Below are 26,123 nucleotides of genomic sequence, written 5' to 3'. Positions count from 1 at the left end.
TACACACCCTACTCACCACAACGAGTAGGTCAACTCGCTAGGACTCTTCTACCAATTTTTTAAAAAAAAACAGCACTCCAGGATATTTAAACCACCCAAAATTAAGAAAAATTGGATATTAAGTAGCTCTTATTTTAAGGAAGGATTTTTCATATATTTTAGTTATAAAACTAGCATATAGTAGAGAGAGAAAGAAAAACCGGATAGATTTCAAAGTTGTCCTTATTTTGATTGGCTGCAGTATAGTCTATCGGTTGGGTACTGCCTGTGGGAACTCCCCTAAATCAAAGCTTAGCCCACCTACAGGCGTCTCTGGAGTAGTGCTCACATAACCCTGTTCGTAGTGTAATTTTCTCGATTGAAATTCAAAAATCTCGGATAGAATCTCACGTTGCCTTTAATTTTAAGAGATAAAATTTATAATTTTAGTTATAAATCTTGGTATTTGTATGATTTTTAGTGATTTTCAAGTCTAAATCCTTGTTAAGTCTAAGCATTATGTTGGGTATAATTTTAAGCGATAAAATTTATACATTTTAGTTATAAATCCGAATATTTGTATATTTTTAGTGATTTTCAAGTCTAAATCCCTGTTAAGTCTAAGCATTGCCTTTGAAAAAATAATTTTTTTCTAGAATTGTTCTGGAGTGTGCAGTGTGCAGTCTGCACCGGCCACCTCGTGCCAAGAGCATTGGTGGTGGGGCTTGAGCCTTGAAAGCGATTGCGTGGAAAAAGCAATGGGGAGAACGGGCGTCTCGAGGTCCTCGCTGAGCAATAGTAACTGCTGGCTATGGTGGTGGGACTGGTCAGCTACCTTAGAACAAGTCTTCCACTGCAGTAAACATTTAGCTTGGCCGGGAAAAAAACCCACAAGACATTCCCCTCGCACAGCAAGCTTTATTCCTTTGTAGCTATGGCGATGACATACCCTTCTTCACCTTCTTTTACCCTTGCCCTGCTCTGTTGCCTGTGTGCCCTTCTCGTTGCAGTTGTCTCTTCACGCCATATCGACTACAAGCTAGAGGATCTGTCATCAGAGGAGCGCCTTCTGCAGCTCTTTGAGAATTGGCTCACAAAGCACTCCAAGAATTACACAGCCCCTGATGGATCTTCGCAAAAGCACAGCCGGTTCCAAGTGTTCAAGGAGAATCTCTTCTACATCCATAGCCACAACAACAACAAGGAGAGAGGTTCTTCCCACAGGCTTGGCTTGACCCCCTTTGCAGACCTTACCCTTGAGGAGTTCAGGGCCAGACACCTTGGCTTCCGCCTCGCTAGGAATCCCAGACCCCTCCGTCAGAATAGATCTGCCTGTAGCTCCAATGGTCTGCCTTCAGTTGTGGATTGGAGAGAGAAGGGCGCCGTTACCCCTGTTAAAGATCAGGGGCAGTGTGGTAAGCGTTGTTCCTTCAAATTGAACGGATGTTGCTTCTTTGCACGTGTGTATGTATGCATCTATATATTTGTGGCTTCATTGGAAGGGGCACACATATATATATATATATATGTATATGTGCACACACACACACATATATATATATATATATATATATATATATATATATATATATATATATATATATATATATATATATATATGTGTATGTATGTATGTATGTATGTATGTATGTATGTGTGTGTGTGTTTGTGTGTGACGCGTGCGCGCGTGCGTGCACACGTGCACACGTGCATATAAATATATATGTATATGTGCGTGTGCGTGTGCGTGTGCGCGCTCGTGAATGTGCAGACTTACACATAACGGATGTTGCTTCTTTGCACGTGTGTATGTATGCATATGTATATTTGTGGATTCATTGGAAGGCATATATATATATATACATGTGTGTGTGTGTGTGTGTGTGTGTGTGTGTATGTGCGCGTGCGCGCACACGTGAATGTGCAGACTCACACATGTATATGGAATTACTTAACTTTTTTTGTACGAATAGATGGACAAATGGATATGTATGTGTACCTATATGCGCATGTATGCGTGTGTACACATGTCTATATGTGTGTTGCTTAGGTGAAGTCTATTAGAGGGGATACTGGACATGTATGTACATATTCATCTGTTTGTGTTTGATGCGTAGTCAAAGATAAGTAGAGGGGATACTGTTTGTGCATGTACGTATGTATGTTTGCATATAAATCTGTATACGTTTGATGCTTAGGAGAAGGTTAGAGGGGATACTTATTATGTGTATATGTTTGGCTCTTGAGAGAAGGTTAGTCAAGCTGATGCCTGTATATGTTAGTATGTGTAGGCAAAGATAAGTAGAGGGGATACTGTTTGTGCATGTACGTATGTATGTTTGCATCTGTATCTGTATACGTTTGATGCTTAGGAGAAGGTTAGAGGGGATACCTATTGAGTATCTGTATATGTTTTTGGCGCTTGAGAGAAGGTTAATCAAGGTGATGCCTGTATATGTTAGTATTCATGCGGAGAGGGGATACCTATGAATATCTGTATATGTTTGACGCTTGGGAGATGGTTAATCAAGGTGATGCCTGTATGTGATTGTATTTTTGCTATATACTATTGATGCTCAATGGAAGTTCTGTAAAGGTTATGCATGCATCTGTATACTTGTGTCTCTACTTTTATGAACGTATGCATGTGTGCATGTGCATATGCAGGTTTATGCATGTATGAATGGTTGGATGAGGGATATTTACATGTCTACCTTCATATGACATATGTGTGCAAATGTGTGTGTATCTGTCAAGCCAACCCACTTCAGGTATGGCAAGGAGACATCTGGGTTGGTTGTAGCCCAGGATTCACATCGACGATTGATTACTGTTACGTTGGTAGTGTGTGGAGCTTCAAGTTGGTGAAGTTGGGAGTAAATGCGAATTGTGAATTGCGAAGAATGTGCTTATTTATCCCCCCCTTTCTCTTTATTTGTGCAGGAAGCTGCTGGGCTTTCTCGTCTATTGGTGCTATTGAGGGTGCTCATGCTGTATCCACAGGTGAACTAGTGAGCTTGTCTGAACAGGAACTTGTGAGCTGCGTTCACAGTAACTCTGGATGCAATGGTGGCCTCATGGACCCTTCGTTTGAATGGGTTATCAAGAATGGTGGCATCAACACTGAAGAGGGTTATCCTTACGTTAGTGGTACAGGTAGAGCCAAGTTTTGCAAGTGGATTAAGGTAAGAGTTGTTGCCAGGCCCGTTTTGCTTGCTAGATGGTCCTGGTCCCTTCTTTTTTTTTTGGGGGGGGGGGGGGGTCTGAAGACGAACTCCGATGGGTATACATAGACATGGAGTCCACTGCTTTTTCTTTGCAATGTGTAGAAAATGAAGAAGGCTGTGACCATAAGTGGCTATGAGGATGTCCAGCCCGATAATGAGGATGCTCTTACCTGTGCTGTGGCCCAGCAGCCCGTCAGCGTTGCTATCAATGCTGGAACCCGTGACTTCCAACTATATGCAGGGGTAAACAAATGCTTCTCTATTCACAAGTATTTGATATTAAAAGTTTTGTTTTGGCAATACTATGTAAATATCTATGTATCCATGTATGCACGCATGTTATGTATATATGTGTGTTTGTATACGAATGTAGTATGCATGTATGTATATGCGTAGGTGTGATATGATAAAGGTATCGAAAGTTGTCTCATGTTTCTCAAGTCATCTAAAACATCTAACATGCTTAACAGTTGTAGTTTCCTACAGCTTGGAATTACTGGTTTAAGCATACAGCAGTCCTTCAAAGCATCGGAAGGATCTAATGTGTGCTTTTTTCATGTGGTATACAGGGCATCTTCAGCAGTTGCTCAGATGACCCCAGTGATATTGACCATGCCGTGCTGGCTGTTGGGTATGGGTCCGACCATGGCAAAGATTACTGGATTGTGAAGAACTCATGGAGCAATGAGTGGGGTCTGGATGGGTATGTACACATTCAACGCAGCAGTGGAAATGCACGGGGTGTCTGTGGGATCCACTCTTTCCCATCCTATCCTGTAGCCAAGGCAAGCTCCAGCTCTAGTATCATGTGAGCTAGGTGTGCTTCAAGAGCCTGAAATGTGGTTAAGCTTTCATTCTTTGGAAGCGTAGTCAAGAATGAAAGCTTAGTTCATGGATTAATTCTGGCTTAAACATCGTGTACATAAGGGATAGCTTGTGGATACTTGTTGGAGGCTTTATGAATTGTGGATTGCACCCTTGGGTGTCACTCCCTGGTATAAAAAAAAAGACTCGTCTTTTCTTTGGCATGTACAGTTGAAGTTGACCGTCACAACATTTCATTGTGTAAGGATCAGAATGATTGAAACACGACATATTTATCGCATTATATCATTCACATAGGTCCTGTATTACTCCTAGCTTTTGATTTTCGCTAATGGAGCACGAGTCACATATCAGGCTCTTCATAGACAAGCCTGCTGATCCAGCTTGGACAGGAGAGATCCCCCTGCCCAACGAGTATGGGCTGAGCCTGCTGGGAGCAGTAGCTCCCATGCCCCCCAAAGTGGAGGTACTGGGTTTGAATTTACCTTCTCCCAGCTTTTAAACAAAAACATCAAGGTTACATGGCTGTAACAAACCTAAAGTATGATTGGTGGATTACGGGTTTGCATCTTCAGCATTCTGCATTCCCACTGCTGAGTTGGCATGGGCGCTGAGTTGGCAGCATCTTCAGCATTCTGCATTCCCCCTGCTGAGTTGGCAGCAGCTGATGGTGAACTGCTGCAACTGATTCTGTTTTTAATTAAGGAAGCATATAGCTAAGTGGTGCAATTCTGGGGGGGTTTGTCAAGGGGTTTTCTCCTAATCTTGTTTTGTTGATTTGTTTAGGAGTGTTTAGGTCATCGTGTGATGAAGATGAGAAAGAAAGTGTCTTCATTGCGAAGGTTTTCAAAGGGAGAGGGAGGATTTACGAAGAGAGGTTTAACTTCACCTCATTAATTAATTAATGGGGCTTGCTAGAGTCCCATTAATTAATTAATTAATGTAGGGGCAGAGTGAACATGTCTAGAAATTACATTACCAAAAAAGGAATGGTCCCATGCAAAATTTTAAGTCCTTCATTTCTTTTTATACTTTTCTCTCCACTCTCTACTTTCTTTATTGTAGCTCCACCGTCTAGAATTCCCACACCTCCTCTCTTGGCTTCTTAATTTTTCTTTTCCGTAGCAAGCTATGACAACCCTTCCAAACATGTGTCCAATCAAGCCGTTTTAAGGGCAAAGAGAAAAAATTAAATAAAGTTATATACAACTTTGGCAACTCTTATGTTGTAACAAAAAGGCGATCCCTATGAAGGTATTGAGCATATAAAAAGTGGAAAACTAGAACTTGAGGACAATTGACCTCCGTCAAGCAAGCTTCAGTCCACTTTAGTAATTATATGTAATTGTTTGTTAGTTTCAATAGAAATGTTTGAATTGCATGATGTAGTGCCGAAGATCTACGTCTCTAGCTTGCATTGCATTTTGACTACTTCGCCATCGACGAAGTGTGACATTTTGAAATTGTTTTGCATGCAAATGCTCATAGCCGTAGAGGTTGTTAACCACTCCGTTGGTTAACATGGTTTTGTCCATTGACCTATTGTAAGACGCTTTACCATCTTATTCGCATGAGAACGGGCACTTAAATGTTGTAAGATAATATGGGGTTGAAATATATAAAGTGGCTTTACCATGCACTTGATGTTAAATAGGGAAAGAGGCTACAGACTTATCGTACATAATTGCTTAAGACTAGTAATAGAGGTCAAACCGTTTATACGTTTGGCCGGACTAGTATGAAAATAGTCATTTGTGTATAAGTCTTTTTTGATAATAAGCAAGACAATCATTCCCTTGCAATAAACTAGTCACTTGTATATGAGTCATTTTTGATAATAAGCAAGACATTATCATTCTCTCGCAATAGTTCTTTTGTGAGCTCTTCTCCTTTCCTCTTCTTGCTTGCTATTGTGTGTTATTACGTACTTGATGGATATGTGTGATTGTAGGTTTTCCTTTTGCATTAGTTTCTTCTTTTCTTGCCTTTCATGAGAGAGAACCATTATAAAGGACCACCTCTTCTTGCCTCCATCTAGGCATTGAGAGCTCTCCCTTTACCCTTTTGGTAAAAGAACATTCCGATTGACAACGAGTAGGACACGATGAACGAGCTAGCGCACCCATATGAGAAGTTATAGATTGTGGCTCTAAGGCAAGACCTAATGACACATGCTTCGGCATGGCTAAGGTAAGCTCTTGACTTGAACATATTTGGCACCGTTACCAAGGACTAGCTTAGGGCTTAGCTCGTTTTTTCATCCATTCCAAGCTATTAGGATCACTCAATATTGCTTCGTGTTGATTAGGAGGCTACACTCCAAAAAAGATATGGTTTTAGAGTTTAATTTGATTTTGATTTGGAGTTTATTTTGCATTAGGGCATTCTATGTTCATCTATTAGTGTGATAAGACTCTATTTTTTTGGTGATTTATATGAAATTGGAGCCCAAGAGGCTTACATTTCATTGCTTTGCTCCAATATTTAGCTTAGTAATTATGATTAGGAGTGGAATCCACTCCGAAAACATGAGCATTGAGCTCCAATAGGTTGAATTAGAGTGAATTATCAATTTTGGTTCATGCATTTCATAGTTTTTCACAATTTGTTCATGCATTGTTGAATTGGTAGAGTAGAAGCATGCAAAATCATCCAAAACTAATTAAAAAATACTTAATTAGTTGTATCAAAATATTTAATTAAGATTAGGAACATTATACACACTCCATTAAGTCTAAAAAATCAAGCTAAACCAGTTCTTGGGTAGGGGTTGTGATCCCAAAGTTCTGAGAAAAAAGATATGATCTTGGATAAGTGAGCCATGAGCTTGGAGATGTGAGCCATGAGTCTGGACACGTGAGGCATGAGCTAGGAGGTAGGTATACCTTACATAGTACAAATCAATTATTACAACCATAAGATTACACACACCTACCCATGTCCTTGGTTATCATACAATCTGTACCAGCAAATTCCAAGGAAAATTCTCATCCTTCATAATTAGTGAAAAATTAAGTACAATTATTACCCAATAAGTGCACGCCAACCTTGTTATAGGCCATGTTTCTAGATTTTCGTATCCGAGATAGAACCATTTCACACTAGGGAAGTATGTGAGCCGAGTTCATACAAGAAAGGCATGAGTCTATATACGTGAACCTGGGGGCACATGAACCGTAAGCCTAGACACGTGAGCCATGAGTTTGTACACATGAACTTGTAGACATGAGCCTAGAGGTGTGAACATGGAGATGTGAACCTAGATAACTGAGCTTAGCAGTAAAAAAAAAACTTAAAAAAATTGCATGAAACAATTGTGAAACACGCAAGATCTTTGATGTGAACTTAATTATTAGAAACGACAGTGCAGTCAAACCTTCTCAAACCCTCTAAGCCTTAAGTCCCAGCAAATGATTAGCACTCAGTAAAGTGCTCCCCAGTTAAGAAGGTTAGACTTTTTTGGATCCACCTTAGCCGAGGAGCTTTGGAAAGAACTGAGCCCAACAAAACACATGCGTGAGTGGAGGAATTGAAAATAGGATCCACAGTCCTTCAAAATTTGGATTTGTCAACTAGATCTATAAATAGCACCTTAAATTTTATGAAGAAGGCGTTTAACCGCCCTATTTTTGGGCGCAGCTCCAGTGAAGGAACAGGAGCATAACATGGAACCTCAAGGTTTGCTCCCACAAGAAGTGGTCAAACCATGCCCAATGCCACAATGTTTTAAACATTTGGTGTTGATCTTGAGTTAGGTTTATTGAAGATGTGAGCTGATCATGACCAGCAAATATCCCACCAACTGCGTCAAGAACAAATGGGACATGTCTCTTTTGCTGTACCACCAGGGACAAGTGTTCCACGATACATTCAACAACAAGCACACACAACGTAAGAAGGAGGAGTCCCACTCTCCACATCAGCCCACTATAGAAGTGCCTTTACCATAGAACCAAGTTTTAGCTCTTCTTCGTTTAGACAAGGAATAGGAAATGCAGGGAAGGGTAAAGAGCCAATATCAGGGACTACCTTATCACAAAGAGATCCATAAGGGCATTCATAAAACGTGTCCTCAGCCCACCACTGATCTTGTAGCCAGTTCCTCAAAGCTAGGTTGATGGAGGACGAGTGCCATTGGAAACCACACAACCCAATCTCATTTGGCAAGAAATCCCAAATTTTGAGACTAAGGGATTTATGCAACCACTCCCTTACGTTCCATCACCATGTGAATACGTAGACATGGGAAAAGGGGTTGCGACCAACATAGCACCTAGAGGCTTAGAGTTGGAAAAAACCAAACCAATCCACATCTCAAGGATGACAACCAAGTTTGATGGAACCTGCAGATCCCATTCAATACCTAGAGAGGTTCAATCAAATTTGTGAGGCCATGGGACGGATTGATGATCCCACCAAGATTTGCTCATTTGCCTTGAAGGCAAAGCAGGCCGGTCATTTAGGTCACTAAACCCACTTGAAAAGGCCAGCTCTACGAGGTCTTGAGATACACTTTTATAGTGGGATTCTTGCCCAGTTAAACCAAATGAATCCCCATTACACATATTTATAACCTCAAGCAAGAGGAGGGAGAAACCCCCACCACATCAGCATGGGCAGGTAGGGGTATGGCAATGTGTAATGGGCCTAAGTATTTTTCCAGCCAAAGCTGTACATATACAAGTTTAACTTATTCATTTGTATGATTGTAAAAGTCCTGACCATGTATAAAATTAAAATATTTGACGGATAAATGGAAATGCTTTAAAAAATGCATGGCAAACTTATCCAACATGTGCAATACTAAAATATTCGACCAATAAATAGAAAATTCGCATCTTGCATGGCAGCAATTGTAATTATAGGCATACCAATATATGCCATATTTTCCAAGCTGTCTGCCTACTAATATATACGGTGAACACTATATTAGATAATTTGAGAAAAATCCCATTCCCATTTGAAAAATGGAAGCAGGGTGAACTTGTCCAAAAGTCCCTCATGTGACATATCATCGGAAAGATCTTGAAGAGTAGAATCTAAATCTATGATCTCCGACAAATTTGGAGTTAGTATGTTTAAGATATGTCCAAAACTATATGGAGTAATTGATTCCCAAAATGTGAGATTTTTCCCAAATTACCTAATATTGACTTGGTGTCTTTTTTAAGTCATCCATGTTGTATGGACAAGGTAAGGATAAGAGTGATACATATTACACATCGTAAGATTTTCCACATGTCAAAATCTACCTTGATCACGAATGAAATGAAATCTAATATGGATCATGTACCCTTTCTATAATCGTCTATATACATCTCTACAATGGTACGCATATAATTATAGAGTTGATGCAGAGTCAAAATAAAAAATTGCATGCTTTTTATTTCCTCCTTGGGTTTGCAAGAAAATCAAAGGTTAAGTGCAAAGTTTTTGGGTTTCTAAGGATAAAGCAAGCATGTTTAAACTCAATATTATTGGAAGTATAATTATAGTCCGTATGAATTTTTTAGATACTTAAGCTTTTTTAATCACTCTCCTCTTAAATTTAAAAAACTAGTTTATTAAAACAAATTAACAAAAAGTAAGGGTCCATCTTTTCTCTTTGTTGGTGTAGAATATTATTGATAGTGTTTATTAATCCCAGGAAGAGCTTCCTCTACCTGCATGAACTATGTTCAAATGAAGAGCTTGCCTTAGCCTTGTTGAAACATGTGTCGTTGTTGGGTCTTACCTTAGATCCTCAATATGTAACTTCTCGTGTGGGTGCACTAGCTTGTCCGTTTTGCATCCTCACTCTTTTGTCACATTGGAATACTCCTTTGCTAAAGGGTGAAGGGACATAACTCAATGCCTATACGGAGGCAAGAAGAGATACTCCTTTACAATGGTTCTCTCTCACAAAAGGCAAGAAAAGAAAAAGCTAAAATCAAGAGGGAAACCTACAATTACACCTATCCAAACAAGCATCCATCAAGCAAGTAAGAACACAATAGCAAGCAAGCAAGAAGATTGAAGGAGGAGATGTCAAAAGAAAACTATTGTAAGGGAATAATTGTGTCTTTCTTATTGTAAAAAATGGCTTATACAAGTGACTAGTTTTCACACTAGACCAGCCAAACTGAAAAATGGTATGGCCTCTATTACTAATCCTAAGCAATTATGTACACTAAGTTTGTAGACTTTCCCTATTTGACATTAAGTGCATGGTAATGTCGCTTTATATGTTCCAACACCATCCTATAATAGTTAAGTGTATGTTCTCATGTGGATAAGAGGACAAAGCACCTTATGGTAGGTTGGGTGGGCATTATCGGCATTACCCAAGAAGTTGATGGTGTGGATGGTCTAGTATATGTCATGGAGGAGTTCAGGTTAAGTGGGTATTTTGGGGCTGATCTGCCACCACAGCCAAATTTAGGGTAAGGTATTATGAAGCCTTCAACAACCTTGATGGTAGCACTCGAGGTAGTAAGTGATAGAAGATGTAGAGCGCCTTCATGATAGGCCTCCATTGGAAGTGGTGTTGACTCTTCAAGATGAGATACTTAGTAGTAGTCGTCTGTACCCTATGTTTGGAAGAATGATTGCCATGACCCCATAGAATGATGATCATGGATAGATGAAGGTTTGGGAGGCCTTGGCACGCGATAGAGTACTATGTGTAGATCTCATAGCATCATGCTGAGAGAATGGGCCTTTGCTTAATAAATATGTTCGCCAGGGTGAGATCTTGTTGGTGTTGAATTGGAGTCAAAGTAGAGGATATGGCATGGAAGAAACTCTTTGGAAGTGCCCATAAGGTCGAGGGTTCTCCAAGCAATGGATCATACTATGAGCTCGTCTTGTGCAAGACCAACCACCATGGTCTCCCCATCGAGAGATATACCTAGAGGGTTGTTGGTGTTGACGAGGTTAGTTGTAGATGTATGTTTTTGTGTGTGACGTGAGATGTAAGAAGTGAAAACTTGTGATGCCCATAGTGAAATATGCAGGTGACATGCATGGGCAATGGGCAGAAGGTGTGTTTGTGTGGGTGCACTTCTCCAACATAATTGCTTTCTCTTTGACTCTCTTTGTTGCTTTCTTTGACCTTTACTTGATAGCCCTGAGTCTTGGGGAGTCAAAATCATTACTTTATTAGGGGCATGGCAATGAACTTGCGCATGGTTATGCCCATAATTACAAGGGATCTAGGTAGCCTCTGTGGCTCAAGGGCTTCGGTGGTATCAAGCACTTGAGATAGAGACAAGGTGGGTTGAAAAGGTGGTGTCATCAAATACAAGGCATGGAAGGGTCATGCTACTTGTAGGAAGGTCCAAGTGATGGGTCATACCATGGGCTAGGCTTATTCCTGCCACCATGGTTCCCTATCCAAAAATGTATCTAGGTGGTTGTCTGTGATGAGGTTGTTGGTGATGAGGCTCAATGTAGGTTCATGAAGAACAATGCCTAAGTGTCTATTACATGCACAAACTTGGAAATCGACATGCATGGACCTTGGGCCACCAGCTATCGGTGATGAGATTCAATTTAGATTTTGCCTATATTTCTATTACATGCACAACCTTGGATATTAACATGCATATGCATTGGGCAAAAAGGTTGGCCCGTGTAGAAGCTTCGTCTGGTGAAAACTCCAACACTGATTTCTTCAAGTCTTTTTTTCTCCTTTTTTACTCTTACACATGGCTTGAGATAAGAAATTGATAGTTGATGTGTAATGAGGCTAGTCAATAAGGCGGGTGTGACTGAGATTGGGTGTCCACATGAGAATGGAAGAATTTAGGATACTCGATCTACCAGGGATAGTAAGCCATGAATGATGGGTGGCTTATCGGACATAGCCAAATGGAATTGGATGGTTCTTAAACTTCTTTTTGATGTATTGGACGACTATTTGGTGCGCTTGCTAGAAGCATGGCAATGTTGACAGAAAGAATGGAAACATTTTAGAGCTATCTTGTGGCTTGGGGTGAAATGTTGGAATGTCAGGGACACTGTCAACCTTGGCATGTGGTGTTACTTTGACCTTTTAGCATGTCTACCTCACTTGATTAACAGAGATGTAGGCCAGTTTTATGCCTTGGAGAGGGAGATTGTAATTGTGGTTAATTGAATCCTTGTATTGTGTGAAGATCGCCGTTTGGGTGCATGGATCTAAATGACTCGATGGACCACGATTGGGATGGGGCATTTGATTAGGCAAGATGCAGGATTCTCAAATGACATCTTCATGTATGCCCAGTATGACAGACGGAGTAAGAACGAGACTCAATAAATTAAGATGAACCAAGACCGGATCAAAGACAAGCATGCAAAGTGTTGGCGTGGGGCATGGATGTTGCGTGTGCAAGCATGGGATCCAGTGGTGGTTAGACTTGATAAGGTGTGGTTTGGGACCATTCGGGGTGATGAAAGTGATGTGCATGGATTGGTGCCAGATAGCTCATAAGGTACAAAAAATTGTCTAGGGCTATGTGCCTAAGTGCCAGTCGCAAACAGATGTGAGTGAAGAGGATTGACTACAAACCAAAAGCAAGGGTCTGGCTGTAAGTGGAAGCTAATATGGTTTTGGTGGTAGCAGGATTATCTTTGGGGCTTGTGTGTGGTTTGGGAATTGGGCTATCCAATGATGTACTTGCAAACAATCCCAGTTGTACTAACACTACCCTCCATGGGGAGCTAATATAAGTAGTAAAAAGAGGGCGAAGGGGTTACTTGTACTTACCAGTGTGTCGAGAAGAACATGGTCATCATCGCCGTTTATGTTAAACATCGCTTGTCAAAGTTCCAGTAGTGACTGGATAAGAATGTCTTCTCACTAGTAGCTTCATGCTGACTATGGTTTCACCTTGTTGTCAGCATTAATGTTGGTGGATCGGGTAGTGGCTTACGGTTACATTAGCTTTGAGATGCCAATGATGTGGTGGTTATGGGAGGTCGGTGAAAGTGTGGCCGCACTACTCCCCTTCCTAACAAAATGATAAACTAAGGCAGTATCTCATTATCTCCACCGTGACTGTAATGCCATAGGCATAGCCATTTGGAAATACCTTACGTAAAGAAGCCCATGAATACGTGCATCAGCATCAACCAAGGCTTGGGCTGTAAGGTCAAGTGGTTTCTGGTAGCTCTTTGTCTCATGTACACTTGCACAATACCCTCATTACGAAAAGCTATAGAAGAGAATCATGATCTCGTGATCATAAATAGTTATTAAGAAAATGTCATGTCTCTAGTCACACACACACACACACACACACACACACACACACACACACACATTTCCTTGCCATATAGAAAAGAAGATAAGAATGGACTCATGATTCAATGCATGTAATGGGTGAAAACACTAGAATAAGAACTAGAACTTGGCCACTCTTTATTAAACACTCATACCCACACATGCATGAAGAGAAACGACCAAAAGGAAGAGCTCACACAAGGGTGGAAAGAGTGGAGAGGCCTATTAGTCTTTGGGCTTGCAAATTTTCCCTAGAGGTGACCCACAATAATGTGGCTCTCTAAGAGCTAACAAAGGCCCCCAATAATGTGGCTCTCTAAGAGCTAACAAAAGCCAGGTAAAGCCTTAGGACACATAAGTTTGCTTACAAAGAGAAGGTAGAACAAAGCTGTTATGTGCACATTACATGTGCATATACTAGGAGGCTAACCCACCCTAGGCATGTGAGCATGGGAGCATGGGAACATGCTCTAGTGGGACAAGGGTTAGGTCTAACCTTGGGTTGAGGTTAGGGTCAGGCAAGTAAGGGTCACACATGGAAACAGAGTGTCAAGAGTCACTTGAGGGCCCTCCTATATAATAGGGGCATGGGGCACTCTTAAGGGATGTTCTCTTGTGTAGAGCATTGTATCTACCCTCTTGTTATTTCATGCTAGGGCTATGTGCTGCTAGAGTGAAGTCATATCTCTTGGTAGTATGGGACACCAAGGTAAGGTATGTGGTACTTCATTGTATTTATGTGTACACCCTTGGGCGGGTGGATGAGTATATGTTTGGTTTATGCATGTTTATGCATAGTGATTAGATAGAGAGATCTTTAGGGTTTTAACAGTGGTATGAGAGCGGTCTCTAGTTAACTTTTGATGTTTTTTCCCTCTTATTTTTCTCTCATTATTCTAAATTTTTAGCATTTTTAAAGTAAATTTTAACATTTACTAAGCAAAAAATGTTATTTTTTGGTTTGTTTTGGTGATCTATGCATTGGGAACGTTAATATGGCGGTCAGAATGCAGTGCTTCTCGACTTGGATGGACGAATGGATGTGAGGAAATTCCATGAGTGGAAATGCTATTTCTCTCTATTTTTATGGTTAAAATAAGCATTTTATGGATTTTTCACCAAAATACCAGACATGTTACTACGGGTATTTTTTGGTAGAAAGAATTTCCTAAATTTATACAGTTTTTAGAAATTTTTCCTAATTATTTAGGAATTTTTAAGAGCATTTGTATGGTAAGAAAGGCATTTTTTGCGAGTTTCCCACCACGAGCATACTATCAATTTTCTGCTGAATTTCACTAGGGGGCAACATGTTGATGCATCGAGTTCTCTCATGTGTGCACGGCATAGTTTCAATATCTCTCATGTGTGCACGGCATAGTTTCAATATCTCAAATCTGAATTTTTTCTTCATTTTCTCTCTCTCGCATGTGAACCCCTCTTAGGTGGGAAGATTTGATTAATACTAATCATAATTAAAGATTAATTATGATTAGTGTATAATCAAGATTATGCATTAAAAATTATGTTAATCAGAATGAAAGAGAAGAGAAGATTAGGGAAAAGAGGGTGTGGAGATGGAGAAGGGAAAGAGGAAGGGAATGCTCCCTCCTCTCCTTCACGAAATCGTGCGTAGGGAGGGGGGGAGGTTGCTGGCTGGCGCATAGCCCCCCCCCCCCCGTAGTTTCCTTCAAAAAAAATTTAATAAGCTTTGTAAAGCTTAGTTAAAGCATTTGATTAAAGCTTTTAATTAAAGCTTTATAACCTTTGGATTAAAGGTTTTTTTAAAAAAAAAAAAGGAACTTCAAATTCATGATTTTTTTAAAAAATTCATGTTGAGCCCTTTCGGGGTGACCATTCGAGTTCCGAAATTTTTTGATCGTTCGTATTCTAATGCATTCGGGGTACAATAAAATTCTATTTTTTTAAAAACTCACGGAAAATTAGACAAAGGTTATTTCTAATTTTTGGAATACCTGGGTTTGTCAATCGGCATGTGGTGTGTTCGTTCGGGTGCCCATGACTGTTCGAATTCTTTTTAAAATCTATTTTTTGCCTAGAAAATTAGTAATTCCATTAAAATTACAAATTTTGATTGGATTTGAGAATTGGTGGGTAGAATTGAAAAATATCGTGATCAACGAGATTATTGGGAGAATTTTTTTTATAATTACCAAACTTAGGAAAATTCTAGAAATTATTTTAAAAATCCTAGAAATTGGTATTTTGAAATATGAATTGTATTTTGGCAAATTTTATTGTTAAATTTTTTGAAAACTTTTAGATTTGGAGTGCCATAAGATAAAATTTGGTGGATTTCAAAATTAGTAAATTGAATGATGCCGAGATGAATTATACCACCACAAAACGAGAAGGGTTGGCCATGGCTTATGCTGTTAAGAAGTATCAACATTACCTATTGGCCAACAAATTTGTATTCTTTATGGACCATCAAGCCTTATTATACTTGGTGAACAAGCCTTGCACCATAGGAAGAATCACACGTTGGTTGTTATTACTATTGGAATTCAACTTCACGGTCACGATAAGAAAGGGAACACAACATGTGTTGGCTGATCATATGTTGAGAATTCCAAATGGGGAGCTGATAACTGGTGTTGATGATGACCTCCCAGATGCTTGTTTGTTCAAACTAGACATGGTGCCTGAATGGAGCGAAGAAATATCAGATTATCTAGCTTATGGTTTTTTGCAAAATGACCCTTGAACAAAGATAAAATGCATTGGCTTGTTAAGTTGGCTGCACCTTATCAATTAATTGTTGGAGAACTATACAAGCTAGGTAAGGAAAATTTCCTAAGGAGATGTATGCAGGAAGATGAATTTATCACAACTTTAGATGAAGCACACTCAAGGATAGGTGGAGGACATTTCACTGGGGAAATTACAGCTTGCAAGGTGCTTTAAGAAGGACTATGATTGCCTACATTGTTTGGGGATGCCATAGAGTTTGTTAAAAGGTGTGAAGAGTGTCAGCAATTTGCTATCCCACACAACAAAGGGACAAGATGCCACTTACCCCTGTTATTGTACGATAACAGGGGTAAGTGGCAATAACAGGGACAAGATGCCACTTACCCCTGTTATTGTACGATAACCTTTTGAGAAATGGGGAATTAATTTTGCTGGACCTATTAGTCTAGTCGTGCATCCACTGATGCGTGATCGTGGCCACAGACTATTTGATGAAATGAGCAGAGACCAGAGCCTCTAAGCGAGCTGATGCATAAAAAATAGTTAAGTTCTTATATGAACAAATCATTTTGAGATTCAGCTTCCCATTAGAATTAGTCAGTGATTGCGGTTCACACTTCATTAATGAGGTGGTTGATCATTTACTTGTTGGATTCCTTGTAGTCCACCGGAAGTCGTTCCCTTATTGTCCACAGGCTAATGGTCAAGCAGAGAGTACAAACAAGATTTTGTGTACTATCTTGACAAAAACATTAGAAGCAAGTCGAACGGATTGGGACATGAGCTAACAGTCTCTTTATGGGCATATCGAATATTGTATAAGGTAGCGACGGGATATACTCCCTTCCGTTTAGCTTATGGTGTTGAAGCGGTAATGCCTATGGAGTACCTAGTTCCAAGCCTGAGAATTGTAGTGCAAGAACGATTGATTGAGAATGCATTAGCTGAAAGGCATTATTGACTTAAAGAAACTTGACTAATTGCATCACATGGTCTTATGGTCAAAAAATTACGAAGAAAACGTTGGTTTGACAATAACTTAAAACAAAAGGAACTAGAAACGAGAGGGACCTTGTCCTCATGTATGGTGTAGGAAGCACCAGAAAAAAGAAACTTAAGTATAGAGGATTAGGACCTTTTTGAGTGTCCGAAATCACACCTCAAGGGGGGTCGGTTAGAATTGAAACAATTGAGGGTGTACAAATGGAGAGTTATGTCAATGGAAGCAAGCTTTAAAAATATTTTAGACCACTGACCTAAGAGATGCTTGTGCAAGAGCATATTTTAAAACAACGGAAGGAGCTTGCAAAAGAAACGATCAAGTAAACTCAAGAAGAAGCTAAGGCAAGAGAGGCCAAGGCCAAAGAGATACTCCAAAAGAGGGTATTGCATGTGAACATGGCTTCACTAACCCTTCTTGATGAGGATGAACTGGACATTGAGCCAGCACGGCTCAAGGTGGAAGTCTCTATGACTAAAAGTCATATGATGAGCATTGCATGAATAGATATGGGATCAAGTCATAATCTGATCTCAGATGAGACATAGGTAGCTCTAGACAAACCATACCGTGAGGCCATCAATGCACAAGTATGAAGTGTGCACTTGTCAACTACGAAAGTTGAGGGATTTCTAAGTGTTAATGTTTCCATCTGAAACAATCCCTTGGTTGGGAAGGTGTTTGTTATGCTTGCAGGATATATGGAGGAAGAAATCATCCGAGGACGATCTTGGATTTGTGCCAGTAATTGTAATATCCAATGGGAAAAGGGAACGACACAACTGAACAAGGGCAACAATGTCATTTTTGTGCCCTTATGGAGCCCAATAAATAAAGGGAAGCAAGCTATGATTGAGGATATGGAAACAGGCCCCCGGGTACCAGGGAAAAGAGTTCCCAGGCCCCCTAGCCGGCACTCATGTAAAATACAATTCAGACACACCACTTATGCACCCAATATGAAATTGTCTTTTACAGATTCGGCTATCATTTAAATCAGGCTTTAAATGAAACCATAGTATTTTTTTATCATAATCCTCCAAAATATTCAGTCCATTGTTTTACAAAATATCATCTGGACTCTCCGTTGTGAAGACCAGCTAGTCAACCAACGAGATCCAATTTTCAAGTTCCAGTTCACACAGATAGATCCTTATCAGTCCATCCATATCTTCCTCGACATATGCATGGGTGTCCTAGTAGCCACGTGAGCCCATGCATTGCCTGGTTAGAACCCTCTAAGATCCTCCTTAGGTGTCCTAGCACTTCACTTAGGGACCACTTTGTCGGCCCTTGCCCATCGTACCGGAAGCGCACCATTTTAACCATACCGAGGCTGGTCAAGACCTTGGTAGGCTTTGCCACCAAAGCGACGTCCTTTGACGACTCCCTGCCAGCTATTGCAACGTAACTCTCCTTAGTTTAAACAATAAGCCAAATGCTTCCTCTAGCATTCTAGCATAAGACAATCCTTTTTAAAAACATAGTTTCTATGTAAGTAATAATTTCTCGTTGAGTTTGATTCCACAAGACCCTTTTTCTCAAAATCTAGACTTTCTTAATGAAAATCATGATTCTCGTATATCAAGGTAATCCACCCATCAATTTCAATGAATTTCTAACTTATTTCTCGATGATTTCGGGTCTAAGGAAAACTTCTCTAAATCAGCCCAGTAATCCATTCTTCGTACTGAAGAAATGGGAATGGTCACAAGGTTTTGCTTAATTTCTGATTCGAGAGATGGGCAAGCATCTTATTGGCCCACCATTCTCACATGGTCTTGGTCATGGTCTAACCATAAATTACTCAGATTTAATCCTAGTTTTATTTCCTAAGGATTTTTCTTTTATTTATATGATAAATTAACTGAGATTTCCAATCGTAAGGAAAAATGCAAAATTATGAAAAATTATTCTTTCCTGGCCATAATCGATTTATAGATAGTTCTATTTGAGAATAATGGAATTTCATAAAGATAATTCTTTTTCCAATAATCCATTTGTGAATATGCATACATCATTTTATTGATTTATTTGCATAGAAATATCTTAAAATATTATTTTCTCCATTTTGATCTTCAACATTAATATACCATAATTTTATACATGAAATTATGGTGAAACCTTCTCTTTTAACATCGAATTTAATTTATGCATTTTCTAATTAAAGTACGATGAAAATTTCTCTTTTAAATAAATTAAAATACCTATAATTTGAAATATGCCAAAAATTCCTCTTTTAACATTTAAATGTTTGCATCTAGAATATCGTGAGAATTCCTCTTTTTGCATCTAAATTTTTATGCATGACAAAAATAAATATAACAAAAATTTCTCTTTTCTCTATTTAAATAATTATGCATAAATACTATAAAAGTATTTTCCATAAAAATGATAAAAATCATTCTTTTAGCATAAAAATATCTATGCCTAGAATATCATAGGAATTCCTCTTTTTGCTTTATTAAAATTATGCATAAAAATAAAATTTATCTTTTTTTTTTGGAAAACTTTGCCATAGATTCGCTGCAATTATTGGGAATGTTCAATTTTCCACTTTAAAATGAATACTTGTAATTGAAATGTGATAGGAACTCCTCTTTTAAACTAAAATTTATTTATGCACACATAACATAATTATAATCATAATTATAAGCATAATTATGATTAATTCTCTTGATTATTCTTAAATATTCATTCCTCATTTCCAAAATTGTTAGCATAACCCTCTTTCAACTTAAAATGAATTAGTATGATTTTTCTTAATCATAATCAAGCTTAAAAGAATTAATCATCATTTTTACTAGATTAAAAATCATAAAAATACCTAATCTTTTTCTCTAGCTTGTCAAGCCTAGAGTTTTGATTAAGATAAGGAGATTCTCATTAGGATCTATCCTTCTAACAAGGATCTAACCATAAAGATGATTAATCTTTCCAAAAAGAGAGATTTATTAATAAAAAATACTATAATTAAGCATAAAGATTAACATTAAACCATTTAAGCATTATGAATCATTTAAAAGCTTGATTTCAAGAAAACAAACCATTTATTAAAAGCTTCCCAAGCATTAGAGGGGTTGGGAAGAAGAAAGCCATTGAGAAAGATAGAAAAAACCATTGGATTAAGCTTACCTTTGATTTTGGCTTGATTCTTTTGGAGAGAAGTGAATCCCACAAAGCAAGCTTTGGCCACCAAGTTGGGGAGGATAATCTTCAAGAAAGGATGGAGAATTGAGAAGCTCCAAAGCTCCCAAAAGTAGAGGAAAAATAGAAGGATAATAGAATTATACTAAAATAAAGATAATACTGGCATGTAATTACTCAAAGATGAAATACAAAGGAATGTGGGTCTATTTATAAGTGAATAGGAGTGCCCCTCAAGCTAAGTTTCTTTCCCTTCAAGCTAAGGGATTTCTTGTTTCAGTTTGATCCAGTTTGGACAAGATTTGGACCTGTTTGGCTCACTTTTTGATCTAGTTTGCAGGAGGAGAGAGGAGAGATGGAATATCTTGATTTTTTTGAATTAAAAATGTCAAGTAATGGAATGAAGGGATGTAATGCATGAAAAATATGAGTAATCACCATGTAAACATGATGCCTAAGTGTGTTTAGTCTTTCACCAAGAGAATGGAAATAGCCTTCCACAAGCCAAGAGAGAAGCCATGAGCTCCAAGAAACATAAGTTTCCATTTCTAAAAATGATCATCAAAAGTTACAACCATGGTCCAAGTCCCCTCTTTTATACATGGACTTGTCCCATTATTAACCCTATTGAATAAAGTTCCTACTTTATTACAAACCATCCCTTCCCAAAGATTTTGTCCTCAAAATCAATAACATGTACAATCTCAAAGTATGAGACTTTAATGTAATCAATGGGAAGTGGTTAAGAGTTCTCAAGTACATCCAAAGCACATATACAATGAAAATCCGGATGTATATAAGTCCACAAAGCTTCAAGCCCAAAGTGTATGAGTGGGACTGTTATGACAGCCCTTCTAGTCGATGAAGACCCTTGAAAATCCTTCATTTAGACTCCATATATTGGGCTGAAAATGATATGTACACTCAGCCATATGTAGCCCACATCATAATCTTTCATTAGGATACGCCATGAAGCTTGTTGGAGTAGAAAAATAGGCCCAATAGTAGACCTTCCCAAAGCTGTCCAGAAATTACAGCATGTATACTTCTCACTTTCCCCATTTGCCACTTGCAGTTGGAACGTTGTAGGTGTCTTCTTTGTGTTGAGTTTGAGAGAGTTGATGGATTTAGAGTTGATGAAGCTATGAGTGCTCCCGGAATCCACAAGAATATGTGCAACCCTCCCATTGATGGTCCCCACCAACCTTAGTGTGCTTGGGTTCTTGCAACCCGCCAACAACTCTTGTGAGATAGAGCATATGCAAGCTGAAATTTCTGCGTTGGTAGGCATGTCTCCGTCCACAAGGCTTTCCTTAACTCCACCTCCCGGATCAAACGGAAACTCACCAATTGGAATGAAGGGATGTAATACATGAAAAATATGATTAATCACCATGTAAACATGATGCCTAAGTGTGTTTAGTCTCTCACCAAGAGAATGGAAATAGCCTTCCACAAGCCAAGAGAGAAGCCATGAGCTCCAAGAAACATAAGTTTCCATTTCTAAAAATGATCATCAAAAGTTACAACCATGGTCCAAGTCCCCTCTTTTATACATGGACTTGTCCCATTATTAACCCTATTGAATAAAGTTCCTACTTTATTACAAGTAATGATGAGAAAAAGGTGCCTACTTCATGAGCCCTCTTTCCCAATCCTGAGGTGTCAAAAATCTATTGTTTTACTAAAATATCCTATTTTTACTAATAAACCTAGTACTTGGTCAACTCTTCATCTTATGTGAGCATTTACTCACTTTTGGGAGATTTGATTTTATTCTTAGTATTTTTGTCATCCCAACACTTGGATTAATCATATTGGTCCTTTAGAACCTTATTTGGACCTTAATCAAAAATTTCTGAAAATGTGGACCCTTAGGCTAAGGTCTCTAATACACATGTTCAATTAATTCCTAATGCACATTAGAAAATTCATTTTGAACTTCTGTTCAGGAATTCATCTCAGATTTTAGGAGAATTTTTGTATCCAAAAATATCTCAATTTTATATTACCTCTCTCTAGAATATGTTCTCTCTCTAGGCCAAAAACAGGGGAGAATAATATTTTCTTGCATTCTCAAATAGGGGACTGATTTGAGAGCATATACATCTTTTAGGGCTGAGGATAAATCTTACATCCTCTCCCACTTAAAAAACGCGAGATGTCCTCATCTCGCGAAGTGGGGATAGTCCTGGCGTCTTCTAAAGGGTGGAACTTCCACTTGACCAAAAATTCTCTGAGGACTCTGCTCCTAAGAACCTTCTCCCAAACATCAAGGATTTCTTCAGATTGGAGTACCATCTGTGGCCTTGAGTTGGAGAAATCAACTGCTCATCATCAAGCATGTGACTCGGGCTTGGGTTGGAGACTGCTCATCGTCAAGCATGTGACTCGGGCTGGTTACATACTTTTTAAGTAAACTGACATGGAACACATTATGTACCTTGAGATGGGGAGGCAGAAGAAGTTCATAAGCTAGATCTCCTACTTTCTTTATAACAGCATACAGTCCACAGTATCTAGGAGAGAGCTTCTTGTACTTCCCTAGAGATAAAGAACTTTTTGGGTCATACTCGAATAATGAAGACCATATCTGATTCTTCAAACACTCTCTCTAATCTCTTCTTATCAGCATACTGCTTTTGCCTATCCTGAACAGCCTTAATAACTTTTCGAGGATTGATTGCATTTGCTGTTCCATATCATCAAGCATTTGTCTGGACATCTCGACCCTAACCAATGGGTCGGAGCAAGTTAATGGTGTAAGGTAGAGCTTGGAAAGGGTTCATCCTGATACTTCGATGATAAGAGGAATTATAAGAAAACTCAACCAGATGCAAATAGCTTAACCACTTCTTGGGTTCCCTGCCCAGCATGACCGAAGGATATCTTCTATTACCTAATTCACTCTTTCAGTCTGGCCATCTGTCTCGGGGTGATAGGCTGTACTGAGATCCAAGAAAGTTTCCACTACTTTGAAGAATGCAGTCCAGAACCTTGACGTGAACTTAGGATCTCTATCGCTTACTATCCTCTTGGGTAAGCCATGCAATATGAAAATCTCCTTGAGGAAGACTCTGACAACATCCACTGCAGTGTAGGGTTCTTTTATTGGAATCAGATGGGCAACCTTGGTTAGTCTCTCAACCACCACAAAAATGGAGTTATAACCTAATTACACTAAAGGTAGTCTAGTAACAAAATCCATACTGATACATTCCCACTTCATCTGTGGAATGTCTAGGGGATGCAGCTTTCCTGGCATCTTGACTCTCTCTGCCTTGACTCTTTGACACATTAAGCATTGACCCACATGATCAAGTACATCCTTTTTGAGTCCTAGCTAGAAGAAGCTCTTCTTTACAAACATGTAGGTTTTTATGAACCCATGGGCTTTACTCAGAATCTTTCCCTTCGTTCCCTCATCATTGGGAATGCATAGCCAATTATTATAATACATGCATCCATCATCCAATTTGTACCCAAGAACTCGACTCATTTCCTGAGGAGTCTTGCTTTCCTGCATTAGTAGGGTAGCAATAGGGGCAAAAAATTTATCCTGCATGATTTTCTCTCTTGCTTCACTGATGGATTTGACACCAATGTTATTGTTGCAAGAAAGGAGCCTTTCCTACTTGTAAGATTCCTCCCTCCAGCTTTTGAGGTTAAAGGTGTAAGAACCTCCCCTTCTATTCTTGTAATTATTTCCCCTCTCTGAAATAAAAGAAAGATCTTGTTTTACCCTGTTTTGGCCTGGAGAGAGAAAATGTCTAGAGAGAGGTAATCCAAAATTGAGATATTTTTGGATATAAAAATCCTCCTAGTGTCTAAAATGGTTTCCCCTAAAACAAAAATTCAAAAAGAACTTTCCAATGTACATTTGGAATTAATTGAAAATATGTATAAAGAACCTTAGCCTAAGGGTCAAGATTTTTAGAAATTTTTGGATTATGGTCCAATTAAGGTTCCTATGGACCAATTGGATTAATCCAAGTGTGTGGAGGAGATAAATCCAATGAATAAAATAAAATACCCAAAAATGAGTAAATGCCCACATAAGATGAAGCGTTGATTGAGTACAAGGTTTATTATTAGTAAAAAAACTATGAGATATTACTAAAACAAATGAGATATTTTGGTATAATGATACATTTTTGACACCTTGGTAAGGAGGGGGGGAGACTTCAAGGAGGCGCCTATTTCACACATGTGGTGGAGTTTTTAATTCAATAAAATTGTGATATTTTTATCTCTCCTCTCTCCTGGATCAAACCAAATCAAAAGGGAGCCAAACTAGGTCCAAATCTTGTCCAATAAAATTGTGATATTTTTATCTCTCCTCTCTCCTGGATCAAACCAAATCAAAAGGGAGCCAAACTAGGTCCAAATCTTGTCCAAATTCAGCCAAACTGAACCTGGAAAATTCTAGAACCCGGTTGGACTTTGTTAGAGGCCTCTCTCACCTATAAATAGACCCTTAGTCTTTTGTAAAAAAATCTGTGAATTATACCATGCTAGTATTATATTAAAATAATGATAAATTTTTTTATCCCTTAAAAATCCTCTACTTTTGGAGAGAGTGGAGCCTCTCTCTCTCTTCAACCATCCTTGGGGCTTTCCTTTCAACACACTAACCAATTGATTGGTTGGGGGCTTCTTCTAAGATAGAGAAGCAAGCAAAAACAAGAGGTAAAGTGTAATTTTATGGTTTTTCTCTACTATTCTCAATGTTTTCACTTCTCAACCCCTCTCAAGCTTGAGAAGTTTCTAAATTAAGTATTTATAATGCAAATCAAGCTTTTCTTAAGAGTTGTAATGAATAATTAAGAAAAGTTTACATTTATGCTTAATTAGGATGCTTTTTATGTTTATCTCTCTCTCTCCACAAAAGAATGGTCATTACTATGACCAATTCTCTATTCAAATGATGCTTCTCATTGATAAATTCTCAATTAACAAATCAAACTCTAGGATTGTGAAGCTAGAGGTTAAGAAAGTGGCTTTTTATACTTTTATGCTTCTAAAATTATGATAATCTTATAATTTAAATCCATAAATTGGATTTAATAGAAGATAGTTATACCATCATACTTGTATTACTAAGTTTGTTCTTTTCCAAAATATTAAAAATTATCAGTAATAGTAGCGGAGCTATGGTAAAATTTTTAAGAAATTGATACATAATTCATTCTTATGCATAACGTGAAAAGAGGACTTCTTACCATATTCTAGGATTGAATATCCTAGGCTAAAAGAATGATTTTCATCACATTCAATGGAAAACTAATTTTTAAGGTTTATGCATAGTTAAATAATCAAGAAAAGAGAAAATTATGTTAACTTTATTTAAATGATAAAAGAGGAATTCCCATAACATTTGGAATCCAATCATTTAAATGGAACAAGTGAAATTCTTAGCATATTGAAATTAATGGATATTTTATTTTAGATAAATTTATTTTATGTATGAGAAATATTAAATGATAAAAGAAAAATTCCCATGACATTTGGAATTCAATCATTTAAATGGAAAAAGTAGAATTCTTAGCATATTGGAATTAATGGATATTTTATTTTAGATAAATTTATTTTATGTATGAGAAATATTTAAATGATAAAAGAGGAATTTCCATGATGACATTTGGAATTCAATCATTTAAATAGTAAAAGTGAAATTCTTGGCATATTGAATTAATGGATATTTTTATTAAAGAAAAGAGAAGTTTTAGATAAATTTATTTGATGATAAAAGAGGAATTCCCATTACATTTAGAATTCAATCAATTAAATGTAAAAAGAGGAATGCCCATGATAATTGAGATCCAAGAAATTAAATGGAAAAAAGAGAAATTTTTAGTATAATTTAATTTATGAATATTTATCAAAAGTGAAAATATGGGTAGAATTGATTTTTGTAAATCCCATGAATTCTTTTATTCAAAAGAGGAATATTGATTATAATTCACTTGAGAAATTGAGAAAG

At 38.1% G+C, this 26,123-nt stretch overlaps 1 protein-coding gene and 1 long non-coding RNA gene across 2 annotated transcripts; both read left to right on the top strand.

The window, feature by feature from the left end:
* Positions 1–737: 737 nt before the first annotated feature.
* LOC147632118 (cysteine protease XCP1-like) lies at positions 738–4,311 on the top strand. Its single transcript, XM_086808745.1, has 4 exons — positions 738–1,394; positions 2,923–3,164; positions 3,309–3,449; positions 3,776–4,311. The coding sequence occupies exons 1-4, from the start codon at positions 914–916 to the stop codon at positions 4,016–4,018; spliced, it is 1,107 nt and encodes a 368-aa protein (XP_086664871.1). The 5' UTR covers positions 738–913; the 3' UTR covers positions 4,019–4,311.
* Positions 4,312–4,362: 51 nt separating this feature from the next.
* LOC147632117 (uncharacterized) lies at positions 4,363–5,048 on the top strand. Its single transcript, XR_015267423.1, has 2 exons — positions 4,363–4,497; positions 4,818–5,048. It is a non-coding gene; the product is annotated as an uncharacterized LOC147632117 (long non-coding RNA).
* The last annotated feature ends 21,075 nt before the right edge of the window (positions 5,049–26,123 follow it).

Source organism: Cibotium barometz, chromosome 14 (assembly GCF_041138505.1).
Source record: "Cibotium barometz isolate CiBa-2024 chromosome 14, ASM4113850v1, whole genome shotgun sequence".
NCBI classification, from domain to species: domain Eukaryota; kingdom Viridiplantae; phylum Streptophyta; class Polypodiopsida; order Cyatheales; family Cibotiaceae; genus Cibotium; species Cibotium barometz.
This window is presented reverse-complemented; position numbering and strand designations above follow the sequence as displayed.

Coding starts and splice junctions, on each gene's coding strand:
- LOC147632118 (XM_086808745.1), top strand. CDS start 914: ATGGCGATGACATACCCTTCTTCACCTTCTTTTACCCTTGCCCTGCTC. Junction 3,165..3,308: donor AGTTTTGCAAGTGGATTAAG/GTAAGAGTTGTT, acceptor TGCAATGTGTAG/AAAATGAAGAAGGCTGTGAC. Junction 3,450..3,775: donor ACTTCCAACTATATGCAGGG/GTAAACAAATGC, acceptor TGTGGTATACAG/GGCATCTTCAGCAGTTGCTC.